Here is a 15,216-nt window from a genome sequence, read left to right as displayed (position 1 = left end):
TTGATTAGGGTCTGGTCAACCATCTGGGTGGACGGCCACCATCCCTTCTTGGTCCTTTGGGCAGAAGCCTCTAATTTTCCCTTTGGGAACTGCTTCTCCCCACTTGCAGTCTGTGCGGACATGCAATCTAGTCAACTCTCTACCCTCCCACTGTCCCCAAGGGTTGGCCAGGTCACATGACCCAAACCAAGCCAATGAGACTCTCTTCTGCAATGGAATCCTGAGTGGCCCAATGACAGAAAACAACTGGGAAGTAACCCTTTTTTTTTAACTTTTTAAATTTATTTTTTTATTGAAATATAGTCGATTTACAATGTTGCGTTAGTTTCTGGTGTACAGCAAAGTGATTCAGTTATACACGTATATATAATTTTATATATATGTGTATGCGTGTATATATACATATATATATATATATATATATATTCTTTTTCAGATTCTTTTCCCATATACATTATTATAAAATATTGAGTATAGGGCTTCCCTGGTGTCGCAGTGGTTGAGAGTCCGCCTGCCGATGCAGGGGACATGGGTTCGTGCCCCAGTATAGGAAGATCCCACATGCCGCGGAGCAGCTGGGCCCGTGAGCCATGGCCGCTGGGCCTGCGCGCCCGGAGCCTGTGCTCCGCAATGGGAGAGGCCACAACAGTGAGAGGCCCGCGTACCACAAAAATATATATATATATAGATATATATTGGGTATAGTTCCCTGTGCTATACAGTAGGTCCTTGTTGGTTATCTACTTTATATATAGTAATGTGTATATGTTACGCCCAAATTCCTAATATATCCCTCCCCGCCACTTCCCTTTGGTAACCGTACGTTTGTTTTCTATGTCTGGGGGTCTGTTTCTGTTTGATAAATAAGTTCATTTGCAGGGAAGTAACCCTTTCGAAGGTAGCCTCTGAAGAGCTGCCCTGTCGCCCTGCACCTGGTCACTCCTTTGATTTTCTGAGCCACCCCCATCCTTCCCAAATCTCCATTTTGGCTTAAATTAGCTCCTTCTACTGCTGCAGCCAGAGAACCCTGGTCCTCCTCTCCAAGTCACGCAGACAATTTCAAAATGTGATGTGTCTTGGAAATTAGCCACCCTCAAAGGCTACTAGCCCATCACTTCCTAAGAGCAGACTATTTTATTCTGTAAAATGAGATCTGACATCATGACCTTTCCAGATCATGACCGTAAGAAGTTCCCCATGTTTGAAACTAAGGTTCAGGAGAACTTCAAACATATTTCTAATCAGACCTTTCAGGGCCCCCAACTTAAAACATCAGTATGAGAATTTCCAGCTACATTTTACATTTTCCCTCTTTGTTTTGAGTCCTGCAAGAGTTTTGTTTTGTTTTGTTTTGTTTTTAACGTTCATTTTAAAGAATTTGGAAATTTTTAGAAAGTACCAGCAGCAAGAAACGAAATCACTCCTAATCCTACCCAAAGGTAAGCACTACATGCTGAACTGTCCAGTCCTTCCAGATTTCCTTCCAGTGTGTTCTATGTACTTTTTTTTAAAAAAAATAGTGTACAGTCTCAACTATGTATGCACTTCTGTACCCTGTTTCCTCATCTTAAACATTTCTCAAAAGCCCTTAAATTTTTCTGAATGTTAGGAAAACACTAAGATTGTTACAACTGCAGAGATGTGTCAGAATTTACTTAATCATCCCACTAACGTTAGACACTGAAAGTTTTCCACTTGTTCCCTTCCTGCAGAATCATTAAAGTACAACGATAAAGAACGCTGGTGTCAGAGCCAGCAGATCTGGGAGCAAATCTTAAGAACTGTCCTTCTCTTATCAACTATGCACCCAGCAGCAACACATACTCACCTGCTCAGAGATGTGTGCAGACAACTGAGGACAGATCAGAACCTACTCTGAAGTGGCACTGTGAGGCTGAAACAGGAATATCTGTAAAGTACATGAAAATGTCTGTTGGAGGACACACGCAACCAAGAGCAGCTATGAAAACTCAACCAAGAGCAGCAACAGTGCCCATAAGCAAACAGCTAAAAGCTCTGTCCGCTTTTCATATTCCTTATTTTGCAAAGGTCCCTGTTTGGTTTATTCGTTATGTAGGAGTCTGTAGGGGCTTTTGCAGATACAGAAACTGCTCTTCTTTCAATATAGAGCTTAAAAAAAAAAAAAAAGTACTTTCAAAGGGTCCTCTTCTTACCCCTTCTGGTGAAACTGCAGTGAGGAAACAAAGTGAAGAATTTTCTATCGGCAGATTTTCATTGTATGCTCTTTGTGGTTGGCTACCTACAAGACACTCCATTACCTTAAATGAATGTGACAGTTTTATTTTTATTCATGTCAAGGGCGGTCCATTAGCATTTCCAGAACCACCTAAACTGAAGTAACTGGAAGGACCCTGAGGCTGCTAAGATCCACCCTCTGGAGACAGCGGACCAGGGGGAGCATTTGCCTGTACTTGACCTACTTAGGACGCAGCCCAGATATGGTCTGCCCCTTTCTTAGTCTACTTCTGCAAAACGGAGCTACAAAGAGCACCCCATGCCTATCCACGCTGCCATGAGCCAATAAAAATAATGCCTATAAAGAACACAGCCCAGTCCTTGGCGACAGGGGACAGAGCTGTGGCTTCTGTGGTTCTGCTCTTCCGAATCCATGAGGGACTGGATTTCCCTGCCCCAGCTCAAGTGGCACGGGGTGTGTGATCTTCTCTGGCCAATGAATGTGAGAAGTGACCTGGGTCACTTCCAGGAGGAACCTTAGGAGCCAATGTATGATTCACCACATCTTCATTCACTCACCCACCACCATCCCAGAGGTGCACGTGGAGCAAAGCCTGGGTCCTTGAGGGGCCACCCCCAGCCCCGCCTGGCCAGAGCCTAAGCTACCGAGATCCCGAGGGGTTTTGTTACAGCAGCGTAACACGGACCATCCTGAGGAATGCAATAACTAGTAGTCACAGTGAGTTTTAAATGACGGAGGCCACCGGTATTATTAACATCTCAAGATGTTTCATGTTTGCCACTAAACATAGAAAAACTGGGTTTGATCTGGGAAAACAAGACAAATGGGTATCAATTGCAACTTGTAATTTTCAGGTACTTAAGAATATAAATAAGGCCCGAACAAGTGTCTCATGTCAAAGAGGCTTTCAGCACAGCAGGGGATCGTGGTCATAACTATAATGTATTGAGTGCTTACAGGCTGAGGATATCCTATTTATTATCTTATTTAATCCTGGCAATCAGCCCATACATTAGGTGTCATTCCAGTGTGACAGGATGAGAAATTCTGTTCTCATGGTTCCTCTCCCCACTGTAAAATGGTTTTAAAATTTATACACACACACACACACACACACACACACACAAATTCTGACATGAGAGATGGTAGGTATCAGCAAGAGGAAACTTTGTTATCCTAAAGACGCTCCTCTCTGAAGGACCTGACAGATTCCTGGACACCGTGAGAATCTACAGCCACCCTCCTATGATGGAGACAAAGAATGACCTTTCTCATAGCTGCACACGGAAGGAGAGAGCAGCCAGAGGGGACTGGAGTGAGCAGGGGTACAAGAAGGATTTCAAAGACAGGCAGTGGGGCAGGAGAGAGATATACTCCTGGTTATTCACCTGTGGCAGAGGCTCCCTTCCTCCAGTCTTATCTAGGGGAGCTTTGTGACTAGTTCAAGCCAATGAGATGTAAACAAAGGTGACATCTGTCAATTCCTGGTCAAGGTATGTAAGAGCCAGGATGCCATCTCTACATCCTCTCTTCACCTTTACTAGAGACTGAAAGCCACGTATTGAGATTGGGGGTGGATCACTGAATCATGCTGTCTGTCATGGAGAACTGTCCTGGAAAGCCCCCTGACTCCCATGACATATCACATGAGCTTGAAACAAACTATTGCTATGTTAAGCCACTGAGGTTCCAAAGCTCAGGTGTTACCATGGCAGAACCTAACATCCTAATATTGAGACAACATGGAAGACTCGAGGCTAGGAAAAGAACAAATAAACCCAAGGAAATCAGGAGGAAGGAATTTAAAAATTAAAGAAGCAGAATTTACTACAAATAGGGGAAAAAATGCACCAATCAAGAGCTAACGAGAAAGAAATTTTTATAAAACTAGATTAAACCTAAAAGCTGATTAGGTGTGGGGGGGAAGGAAACCCTCTAGCAAAGCTAGTCCAGGTGAGAAAAGAGAGAAATGCAAATTAGGCTGACAAAGGAGATACACGTATATACTCAAAAAAGATTCTATTAAATTTTAAAATCATCACAAAATTAATGCTTTTCTATAAAACAGGTTACTAAAAATGACTCAGGAAAAGATAGAAAACATAAATAGTCCAATGATCACTGAAGAAACTGGGAAAGCTGTCAAAGAACTACCTCCAAAGAATGTCCTGGAAAAGTCATTTCGAACCTTCAAAGAACAAGTAATTCCTTACCTCACCATTGCACAGAAAAAGAATAAAACTGACAGTTCATTTTACAGTGTTATCAAAATGTGACAAGTTTAGCATAAGAAAAGAATTCACATGCTCTCGTATATGAATACTGAATGCCAAAATCCTAAATAAAACAACTAAATCTAGCATTGTATGAGAATAATTAGCAAACCATAGTCAAATAAGATCAACTGCAGGAAGGCAAGGAGAGCTCAATATTAGAAAATCTACTGAGGTTCAAGAATGTAAAACACAAGGTCCTCATGTGCAGGAACTGTAGGAACAATCATTGGTGTATCCCCAGCACAGAAAACAATGCCTGGAACATAGTAAGTGCTCAATAAATATCTGTGGCATAAATTATTGAGTGAATATATTAATAACTTAAGGGAGAAAAACATATGATTATCTCTAAAGACCATGATAATATAGTTAATCAAATTTAACTTTAATGCCAAAGAAAAACTCAAAGTAAAATACATTTATGCAGCATGTAACATGATTAAAAAATAAAATCTCTCAAACCAATTATCACGCATTTCCACAGAGGATAAGAAGAAGACAGGGAAGTCCACATTTTGCCATTTATTCATCAATATTTTAACACTGTTCTACAAGTCCTAGACAATGCAATTAGACAAGAAAATAAAATAAATATAATATTGAAGAGGAAGAAGCAAAATTACTATTTGTAGAAAATATTTATGATTGCTACCTGGAAAATTCAATAGACTCAATTTTTTTAAAGTACTTAAAAATAATGAGAAAGTTTATGAAGGTGACTGTTTAAGATATACAAAAATCAGTAACTTTCCTACATTCCAGCAATAAAGAGTAAGGAAAACATAACAAAAGATTCCAAACATTAAGTCTACAGTAATGACAAATTACCTAAAGCACAGAAGCAAAATTATGCAGGACGCAAGTAGACAAAAACTAGTTTATAGGATCATAAACAGACTTGAATAAACATACCCTATTCCCAGATGGGAAGAATTATCATACTAAATACTGCAAAATTGTCAGTTTTCCCCAACTTAATGCACACGTTTTAAAAGATACTAAGGAAGAATAAACCAATGAGCGAAGCCAAAAGGATATAATCAACTTTTTTTTTAAATAAAAAAGCAATTTGTAAATTAGCTGTGATGAAGGCACAACAAGATTTTTAGGCAAAGCTGTTGAGTCCTAACTGCCAAGCCAAGGAGCTTCCCCAGATGAAGCTGAGATGAGGGGCCCAGACCGACTCCACTGCACCCCCCCAACCAAAGCCTGGGATGCACCAACCCATCCCTGCTCACCTGGGCAGTAGAGCCCACCTTAAATCCCTGCCAACTGGCAGGTCAAGAGAACAAACTAGAATCCTACAGACAGACACAAGTAGATGAAATCTTTTAGTACATAATAATGATGACGTTTCAGTACAGTGCGTATGAGTTACATCATTCAATTTCATATCACGGTAACTGTTTAAAAAAAAAAAAACTAAATGTGACACCTACGTGATGTCCCACACCAAAATTAAAGAATTTGATGCATTGAAGATTTGATGGCAAAATAAAATTATATAAATGGTAATGAAAATGTATAAATATTTATGTCATCTTAGGCTGAGAAAAGTGTTCCAAAGCGTAACTTTAAAGCACAAACCATAAATTGATAGACTTGAGATCACGAAATATTACAAATGACATAAAACAAAATATAAAAGGCAGAAAAAGCTACAGGGAGATGTGCATGGCATAAGACAAAGCTTGTATATGCTTATTAACAATTACCTAAAAGTCAGTAAGAAAACAGTTATGAACATGACTTTAAACAAGTGGGGCTTGCAGCAACTCAGGAAAGGCCATGAATGTCCAGCAGACATAACAAATGCTCAACCTCACTAGAAATTTGAGAGGAGAAAAGAGGTTTTGGTTTTATTCAGGTAATTAACAAAGTTATAATATTAGTTGCTGATAGAGTTGGGGAGAAGAAATTAGCAATTCTTCTGAGGATGAAAATAGAATATGTGTGTGTGTTCATATATATAAAACGTACATTCACAGTCTTAAAAACTTACATATTCTTTGGCCCAGCAATTCTATTTCTAAGACTTCATCCTAGGAAAGTAAACCCATAGGATATATTTGCTACATGATTACCAAAGGAAACCGGCGGACTCTAACGGAATATTATATCGTTGAAAAATTATGCTGGAGACACACTATTATTGACATGGGATGATATTCAAGATGAAGGGGGAGGGACTTCCGTGGTGGCACAGTGGTTAAGAATCCACCTGCCAGGGCTTCCCTGGTGGAGCAGTGGTTAAGAATCTGCCTGCCGATGCAGGGGACACAGGCTCGAGCCCTGGTCCGGGAAGATCTCACATGCCGCAGAGCAACTCAGCCCGTGCGCCGCAACTACTGAACCTGCGCTCTAGAGCCCACGAGCCACAACTACTGAGCGCATGTGCCACAACTACTGAAGTCCGCACACCTAGAGCCCATGCTCCGCAACAAGAGAAGCCACCGCCATGAGAAGCCCGCGCACCCCAACGAAGAGGAGCCCCCGCTAGCTGCAACTAGAGAAAGCCCACGCGCAGCAATGAAGACCCAACACTGCTAAAAATAAATAAATGAATTTTTAAAAAAAAAAACAAAGGAGGAAAAATCAGGTTGCAAAACAGTACACACCAAACCATCTCTAGCTCTTTAAGAACAGATATACACCTATGAAAAAACTTGGAAGACCATATCCAAAATATTCACTGTGGTCTCCAGGTAGTGAGATTACTGGTGATTTTTTTTTTTTTTGCCTTTTTGCCCACCCATGAGTTTAAAACTCTTCTACGATAAAGTATCACTTATGCAACCAAAAAGAAAGTTTAAAAAAAGTAGATTGAATTCTGTGGGAAAATAAACATTTATCCTAAAAATAAACCCTGAAGTTGGAAAATGAAAGCAAAAACATCTGCTTCCTGGACAGAAAGGATAGTTTAAAATTGCTCGACAGCCACACACTTCCCACAGGCAGTGGGGTGCCAGGTGCCAGCTTGCTGGGAAGCCCTGCACCGAATAGGAGAGCCCTAACTCTCCCCGGCTCCCCCCAACCCGCCCCCCAGCTTCTCTCCAACCCACAACTAACTTCACTGGGAGCTGAAGCCTCAGGGTATTATCTGCTGTCGTTATCAAAATAGCATTTGAAATATATGTTGTCATAGCATTTGAATCTCTTGATTATCAATAAAAGAGCTCCTTACTTATCCCCTCTAAAAGGAACAACCATAAATTAAATGACTGTTTTGCTCATATGGCTGCGGATTCACTCTTTCTAGAGAAAAAGAATTGCTCCTTGTCACCCATCATGAAAAAACGCTAATGACTACTGATACATTTCTTTGCTGGATGGCCACTGGGAGGGGAAGTCATTAATTGCTGTTGAAAGGAATGGCTCCCTCGCAATGACTTGCAGGTCTGGGAGAACAGAATTCTGCAGGAAATCCTGACGACTGAGGGCTGTACAGCAAGGAGCTTAGGAGACAGGAGCAGAGAATATTCCCTCCAGATTCGCTAGCCCGTTCATCAGTTTGTGAGTACATTCTGTTCTCTGTCACACAGACACACCACAGCAGGTGGCCAGACATGGGCTTCCATAAAACTGATGAAAAACTGCGCTTTGAGACCTCATAAACGTGCACCTTGGGGGACAGGATTGAGTCTGCCCAGCCCTGCTGGCCTAACAGGAGGACGTGGTCCCACTCACAGGGAATTAGAGGTGGGAGCCAAGCAGTCCAATGACTAATTTGCAGTGACCTTTCCATGATGCCCTATGGATTGGATCATGGCTCTCAGGAGGCCTGCTGATGGGCAAGGCAGTGTCTCAGAGACACCTTCAAGGAAAAGATCCTCGCTGGCTTCGGCTGCTGTGGCCCAAGCAAAAAATGCCTGCAGCACCAGTGCTCCTAGAGGCTGCTGCATCCTCGGCATCCATCTGGGTACCACTGGCGACTGCAGTGACATCCTGAGAGCTGCACAGCAGCAGTGAGGCTCAGCCCGGCTCTGCACCAGAAACCGAGCCCAATCACGGTGGCAGGCTGAGCGGTCTAGGAATGGAAGACGGGGGCTGTGCAGACCAAACTTGGCCTTCCACTCACCAACTCACAGACTTGAAAACCAAAGAATCCAACCCCACCGGCCCTGCTCCCGCCCTCCCACGCCTCTCTCTCTCACACTTCCAGAGCTCCTTGCCTACTCCTGGGCTTCTTGAATGTCCCCCGTTTTGCACGAGAGCACAGAGTCCACTGACGGCCACCGTTGGGCAGCGGCCCTGGGAATCTAAGAAGCCCCTTACACTTGGGAGGCCAGCGTTTTTGGAGAGCTGAATGGGCAAGAAGCAGAAAATGACAAGGAACCTCACCGACCATTTCTTGGGCACCTGGTGTAAGCCAGGCTCCCTTTAACTCTTAACAGTCTTCTGAGGCAAGGGCTACCGTGACCCCCACTGTGCAGATTGAAAAAAAAAACCCTCCTCCTCCCCAGGTCAAAGTGTCAGTTTTACTTCCATTTTCTCGGTCACTTAGCAGGTCTCTAAATCTCAGCTCAGGGAGACCAACCCACCAATTCCACCCAACACAAACCAAACACCACTTGCAAGAAAAATACTCTATGCCTTTCAGGATGCCTCTCACCCCAGCAGCCGATAGACTCTCCTGAAGGCAAAAAAAAAAAAAAAAAAGTAACGTAAGTCAGGCATGAACTAGTTCCTCCCTTAAATCTTGCTCTGTCCTTCCAAAGCCCAGCTGTGCAGCTGTGTTCACGCCTCTATACGCCCCTGCCCACCACAAAATGAAAGAGTCCCGGTGTCAGGAGCCTCTTGCATCTCTGTCTACGATGCAGGGATCCCTTGCTCACTCATGCCTTCGGCTGCCAAAGAATTTCAGAGAACAGACTATACACCAGGCATTAGGACAGTTATCCCTGCCTTCGAGGAACTTGAAGTCTAGTGGGAAAGGTAAACAAGACGAGACAAAAACAATGCATGCCTTGCAGACACAGATTCCAAGAGAGAAACAGGGATTTTGTTTACCCTGCACTGCGAGAGGCCCTGAACCAGCCCAGAGCCTAGCACACAGCAGGCGTCCAATAAGCATTTACTGAATAAAGGAAAGAATGAATGAATGCCACGTGCATACAATCCAGTAGCAGTTATAGCATATGCCCAAAGATACTTTGAGCTACTATTTATGGAGCATGCCCTAGTGCTGAGCACAGTGTTGGGTGCTTTTCAGGGGTAATCTCAGGTCCTCATTGCCACAATTACCACATTACTGTTACCGAGTCCAAGCCCGTGCTACTCGCCGCATGACAGGCCCATAAATCGAGAGACGAGGTGATGGGGCAGGGAATAATGACTTTATTCCGAAAGCCAGCAGACCCAGAAGACGGTGGACTCGTGCCCCAAAGAACTGTCTTGCCTGAGTTAGAATTCAGGCTTCTTTTACACAAAAAGGGGAGGGGGTAAAGCCAAACACTTCCTGGCTCCTGTCAGCCTCCAGAAGGGAGGTGTTAATTTCTTCCTCCCTGCATTCACAGGTGGGCATGGTCAGGATGTTTCCTGTGAGCTAAACAAAGGTATTTTAGCTTAATGATCATGACCTGGGAGGCAGGGTTCCCAGAGATGGGCCATTATGTGTAATTTAAGCTTATAGGCAACATCCCTTTAGTGACTGACTTGTAATAGAACACAAAGGGTCTTCCCTATTACATTACCACAGGGCAACTCTTGTTATGCCCATTTTGCAGATGAGGAGACTAAGGTGCAGATTTCAGCTCAAGATCCCGTAGTCAGTAACCAACCAACCAGATCCATCACACCCGAAAGCCGGTGCTAGCTGGAACCATTAGGCACATGGTGGTCCAGTCTTGAAGGGCCAAGGATGCTTCCCAGAGGATGAGCTGAAGTGAAAGGACAGAGAGAGTCCAAAGCAGAAGGAATGTGTGCAAAGACGGGAGAGGCAGACCAAGGAGGAGACGAAACTTTTCCCAGTTAAGTGCAGTGGGTTTGAAACTCTTCCCAGATGCTGGTACCCTCTCCACGGAGAGGTGAGCACTTCAAGAGGAAATACCGTTAGCTCCACTGAGTACGTGTAAGCACGGCAATTCCTACGTTGTTAAAGGGACTGGATCTGACCTCCGGAGGTTTTATATTCAGAAGACCTCCCAAACCCGCAACTTATGGAAGGCGAGCTGGGTGAAGAGCCGTGAGGAAGGGCACCGCTCCAGCCCACCTCTCAGCCTTCCCTCAAAGACAGGAACGTCGGCATTTCAAAGACATGCAAGGACAAGAATCCAGCGGCTTGTTAAAGCCACGCCACTAGGTGGTCCACCAACCCCACACCTGAATTCCAAGCATCCAATCCTATTGCTTCCACGGATTCAAGAAATTAAGAAGCAGTGTTAGCATCATGCCTCACTACATTCTCAGTAAGACAAAGGCTGCCCCTTTTATTTACCTGCATGGACCCTACGGCAAACTCTTTTAACCTTGTCAGTAAACATGAACTGAGCACCAACTGCCTACAAGGCACTGTGCTATATACAATGAGCATTAGTGGCGATCTATACATTCTGTGGTACTGTATTTGTAAGAAGTCAAAAAAAGAAAACTAAGCATTTCAAAGAGTGATGAGTGCTGTGACAAAAACTAACAGGATAATGGGCGGGGCCGTGAAGGAGCGGGGGGCTCTCAAAGGCCTTTGAGCTAAAGACCTGGATGATGAAGAAAAGGCAATATGGGAAGAGCGGACCCTCAGCTGGGCAGGGAAAGTGGGAAACAGCTCGAACAAAGCCCCTAGATGGAAATGAGCTTGGTGCGTTGGGGGCAAGGAAGCCTATCGTGGCTGGAGCACAGTGGAGGAGGGGCGGGCAGGCGGGTGGGCGGAACAGGAGTATGGAAAGACAAGGAGGGGGTCAAGTCGGACAGGGTCTTGTAGACCCCTGGAAAGACTTGGCGCGCTTGGTGCACTGAGATGCCCCTGGAGGCTTTCAAGCAGCAAAGCGGCACAAACTGGTTTTTGCTCTAAAAGGTTCACTCAGAATGTCACCAAAATGGATACAAGTTAGTGATACTCAAGAGTGGGCTGGCCCCCACTTTACCCGGTGCAGGACACCACGGATGCCATCTGACGAAGAGCCAGAAATTCATCCACACGCCAGCATCCACCAGAGACTCCATAAACAAGTGGAAAGTACCTCTTAGTGACCAGCTGCTTGGACTTCCAAGAACGTGCTTTCAAATTAGTAAGACCACCTGGTTCCTATTCTGAAACCCAACTTCTTCCCTTTTTCCCTTGGTCATTACATCCATGGATGAGGGTGGAAATCAGGTTTTATGCCCAAGGTTCGTAAATCCTACCACTTCAAAACAAGTCCTGAAGAGAGAAAGAGCTGTGTTTCAGGGGCGCCAGGGAGGAAGCGTGAACACCTTGTTACCATTTCGCTTCCAGCACCAAAGAGACACCCCAGGACCAAGTGAGAAGGGCAATCCAAGTTTACGGTCAGGGGGCCTCTTGGTCACGTGGTTGGTCTGGTGCGATGACCTGATGACAGAGGCCAGCCAGCAGAGTGATGCAGAAATCAAGTCACCAAAGACATGTCAACTCAACTGTCATCTGCTAAACAACCCAGACAGGAAAACACTGCTTCCGCATCCAACATATCCAAAGGCAGCCTGTGTGAAGCTATATCTGTGGCAATGCCATGCCAGAAATCTGGGCTAATCTGACTCTGCTATTCATAAATTCTCCCCCATGTGAAAGCACATGTGTTTGGGAAAGGAAAATGCATCCAAGTCAATTTTAGACATGGTTACTTGGAAACCATCTGGCGTCCCTGGAAGGATACGAAGCCACCACATCCCCTGCCCTCAAATGCCCACCATAATCAGGGCAGTATGCTTACATGGGCATTCAGTGTCCCCAGTTAGGTCCCCACTCCCGCCCTACCAAATGCCAGTTCGGGCTCCGTTTCCCACCCAAGAAAGGTATTGGGTTTCTTGGTAAACCTAGCGGAGGGCCCTCGATGTGTTGAGCTCGCACTTGAACTGCACCCAAGGCTGGGTTCTCTGCTTTCTGCCGCCGGCCTTAGTAGGGAACACCTGCATTCCTTGACCACAGCAACAAAAGAAATCCCTCCCCAGGGACATAAGTTCCACGAAAAATCCCCTCTACCTAACCACCCTGCGTGCAGAGCCTGTCGAGCTTTGGAAGAGAACCACCAGAACCCTTCTGTAACATCAATAGAGCCTGGCACCCCGCGGAGCATCTTCTGAAGACACTAGCCCAGATGTAGCCCATTTTCACCGCGATGACAGCCACAGCCGGCTGGGTCTCGCAGCGTCCTAGGGCCTGGCTCTTCCTGACTGTGAGGCCTCGGTCCCCCTCCCCTACCTGGCTGTGATCTTCTGCTTAACTCATCTTCCAGAGGAGCTGGGCCTCCCTTTCCGCAGCCTCCCTCCCTCCCTGCGCTGAAACCTGTCTCAGAACCAAGCCGACAGCAGCGCCATTCCACCAGCACCTGCCCTGCCCCCGCTTCCCCCACCCCTACAGATGCTCTCTCCAGCACCTAACGCCTCGACAAACCCGGCCAGAAGAGAGATCCAGAATCTCATACGGTCAGAGCCCCAGGAAACAAACACGGCAGGAGGCGCAGGCTCAGCTCTGCCAAGACGACCAGGCCCAACACTCCCCCGGACCCCCGAGGAGCCCCGAACTCGGCCCAGGGGAAAGCATCTTCGCAGGGCGACCGCGGTTCGGCGGCCTCCAGCGCCATCAGAGCGAACACCTGTTTCCAGGAAGCTCTGGGGCCAGAGGGAGAAGGGAGTCCCGGGGAAAGGCAGGGAGGACGAGGTGAAGGGGCAGCTGGGGACGCAGGTAAAGGATGCGTCACAGTTTGCGCTTGGCAACCGGAGCCCCGGAGCAGCGGGCAGAGCATGAGAAGGGGTCCGGGAAGTTCAGGGAGGAGGGCTTGCGCCCGCGAGCGGCGCCCCGAGGGGGCGAGGGCCGGCAGGGAGCGAAGGGCGGAGGGCCGGAGGCCGGCGCGCCCGCTCCATCACCTGCGCGCCCGGCGGATGCAGGCTCGCAGCGCACCCCGGCCCGCGGCGGCCAGCGGGTGACCTACCTGCCCACCGTCTGGTTGGCCAGCTGGCGCATACGGTTAAACTGCTTCTTCATCGTGGTCCCGCTGGCGCGCTATCCCGGGAGCTGGGGAGGACGGAGCAGCCCGGAGCCCGCCGCAGGGTTACATGGCTCCCGCGCGGAGCCTCCCGGGCGACGGCGGCGGCACTGCGGAGCCTCCGGAGCCGTCTGGCCCCGAGCGCACCTCCCTCCCGGGGGCTCCACCGCCTACTCCCCCTGCCGCCGCGGCGCCGGCTGCCGCATCCTCCTCCTCACGCGCGCCGCGGCGCCTTCATCCCAACGCCCGGGCCGCCCTGGGCGCCGCCGGGTCCGCCCCGGCTGCTTGCCCCCAGCCCAGCTCCGGCGCGGGACCCGGGTCTCCGCAGGCTGGCTGGCCGGCGGCCGGGGGTCCCCGCTGCGCCTGTGCGGAGGGCGCCGTGCATTCTGGGACTTGTAGTTCCGCGCCCGGTGCCCACCTTCCCTCTGCCCGAAGTTTCCACGTGCGGCGGGGCGCGGAGGTGGGCATAGGCGGCGTAGCCGGCGGCTTTGCCCTTAGCATTCTAGGAAGGGAAAGGTTTTCCTGCTTTAGAAATAAAGTGGAACCGAGAATACAACGGCACATTAAGAGCATCTGTCTTCCATTGTCTCTTTTTTAAAATGAAATACAGGTGACTTACAGTATCATATTAGTTTCAGGTGTACTACATAATGATGTGACATTTGCATACATTATGAAATGATCACCACCATAAGTCTAGTAACCATATGTCCCCACACAAGTTGTTACAATATTACTGACCATATCCCTTATGCTGTATATTACATCCCCGTGACTTATTATATAACTGGAGGTTTGAACCTCTTAATCCCCTTCACCTCTTTCGCCCGCAGCCCCTCCACCCTCGTCTCTTCTGGCAACCACCTGTGTGTATTTTAAGTGAACGGGAGGCATCGCTGCTTTGAATTCACAGGAGGAGTTTTGCCAGCAGGAACGTGTCTCATAAAGTTGCACCTGATGAACATTGGGGGCGGGGTTAAGCTTGGGGCACAGGGGTTGATGGTCAGATTTTGAACCAGGCATAGTTTGCATCCCAGGAATTTGATCCTCGCTTTTCACCAAACCTAGTAGGTAACCAGAAGCCAATATAATGACAGTGGCATTGTAATCACGGGCCGAATTTGACCAGGACAACTTTCTTGTGTGTCTTACATTCCAGCCTCATTTCCCTTCCACCGCTGGGTCATCAGCTGTGACCCGCCTGCAGCGTCCTACACAGCGTCCTACACAGGGGCAGCCCATTGACCTCAGTTGGCTCTTGAAAAGGGCTCGTTGACTTTCTGCAGCCTCAATCCTTAAGAAAACAAAGGTGATTGCAGTTAGGTTTCATCATGATCTACCGAGTAAGAGCCGTGTTGTCGCGTGGTAGGGTCTTTGGATCAAACCGATATGAGTTTATATTAGAATTCCAAATACCAATTATATAACCTTAGGGAAAAATGCACACCCTCCCTAAGCCTCAGTTTTCTCATCTCTAATAGAGAAATAATACTGCATGAGAAATAGCAAAGTTAGAGAACTATTTGCTAAATTACCAACAATCAAATAACATCTAAATTTCTATGTA

The 15,216-nt window shown here is 46.8% G+C and overlaps 1 protein-coding gene across 1 annotated transcript in view; it reads right to left on the bottom strand.

Moving 5' to 3' along the window:
- Positions 1-14,016, bottom strand: part of ARHGAP44 (Rho GTPase activating protein 44) — a 142,800-nt gene extending 128,784 nt beyond the window's left edge. Inside the window, exon 1 of the mRNA XM_027131091.1 lies at positions 13,596-14,016. Within this exon, the coding sequence (XP_026986892.1) occupies positions 13,596-13,648 (53 nt within the window). The 5' untranslated portion in view covers positions 13,649-14,016. The remainder of the gene's footprint in view (positions 1-13,595) is intronic.
- Between the last annotated feature and the right edge of the window lie 1,200 nt (positions 14,017-15,216).

Source organism: Aethalodelphis obliquidens, unplaced genomic scaffold (assembly GCF_003676395.1).
Source record: "Aethalodelphis obliquidens isolate GAN/ISIS:26980383/991018 unplaced genomic scaffold, ASM367639v1 scaffold38, whole genome shotgun sequence".
NCBI lineage: Eukaryota > Metazoa > Chordata > Mammalia > Artiodactyla > Delphinidae > Aethalodelphis > Aethalodelphis obliquidens.
This window is presented reverse-complemented; position numbering and strand designations above follow the sequence as displayed.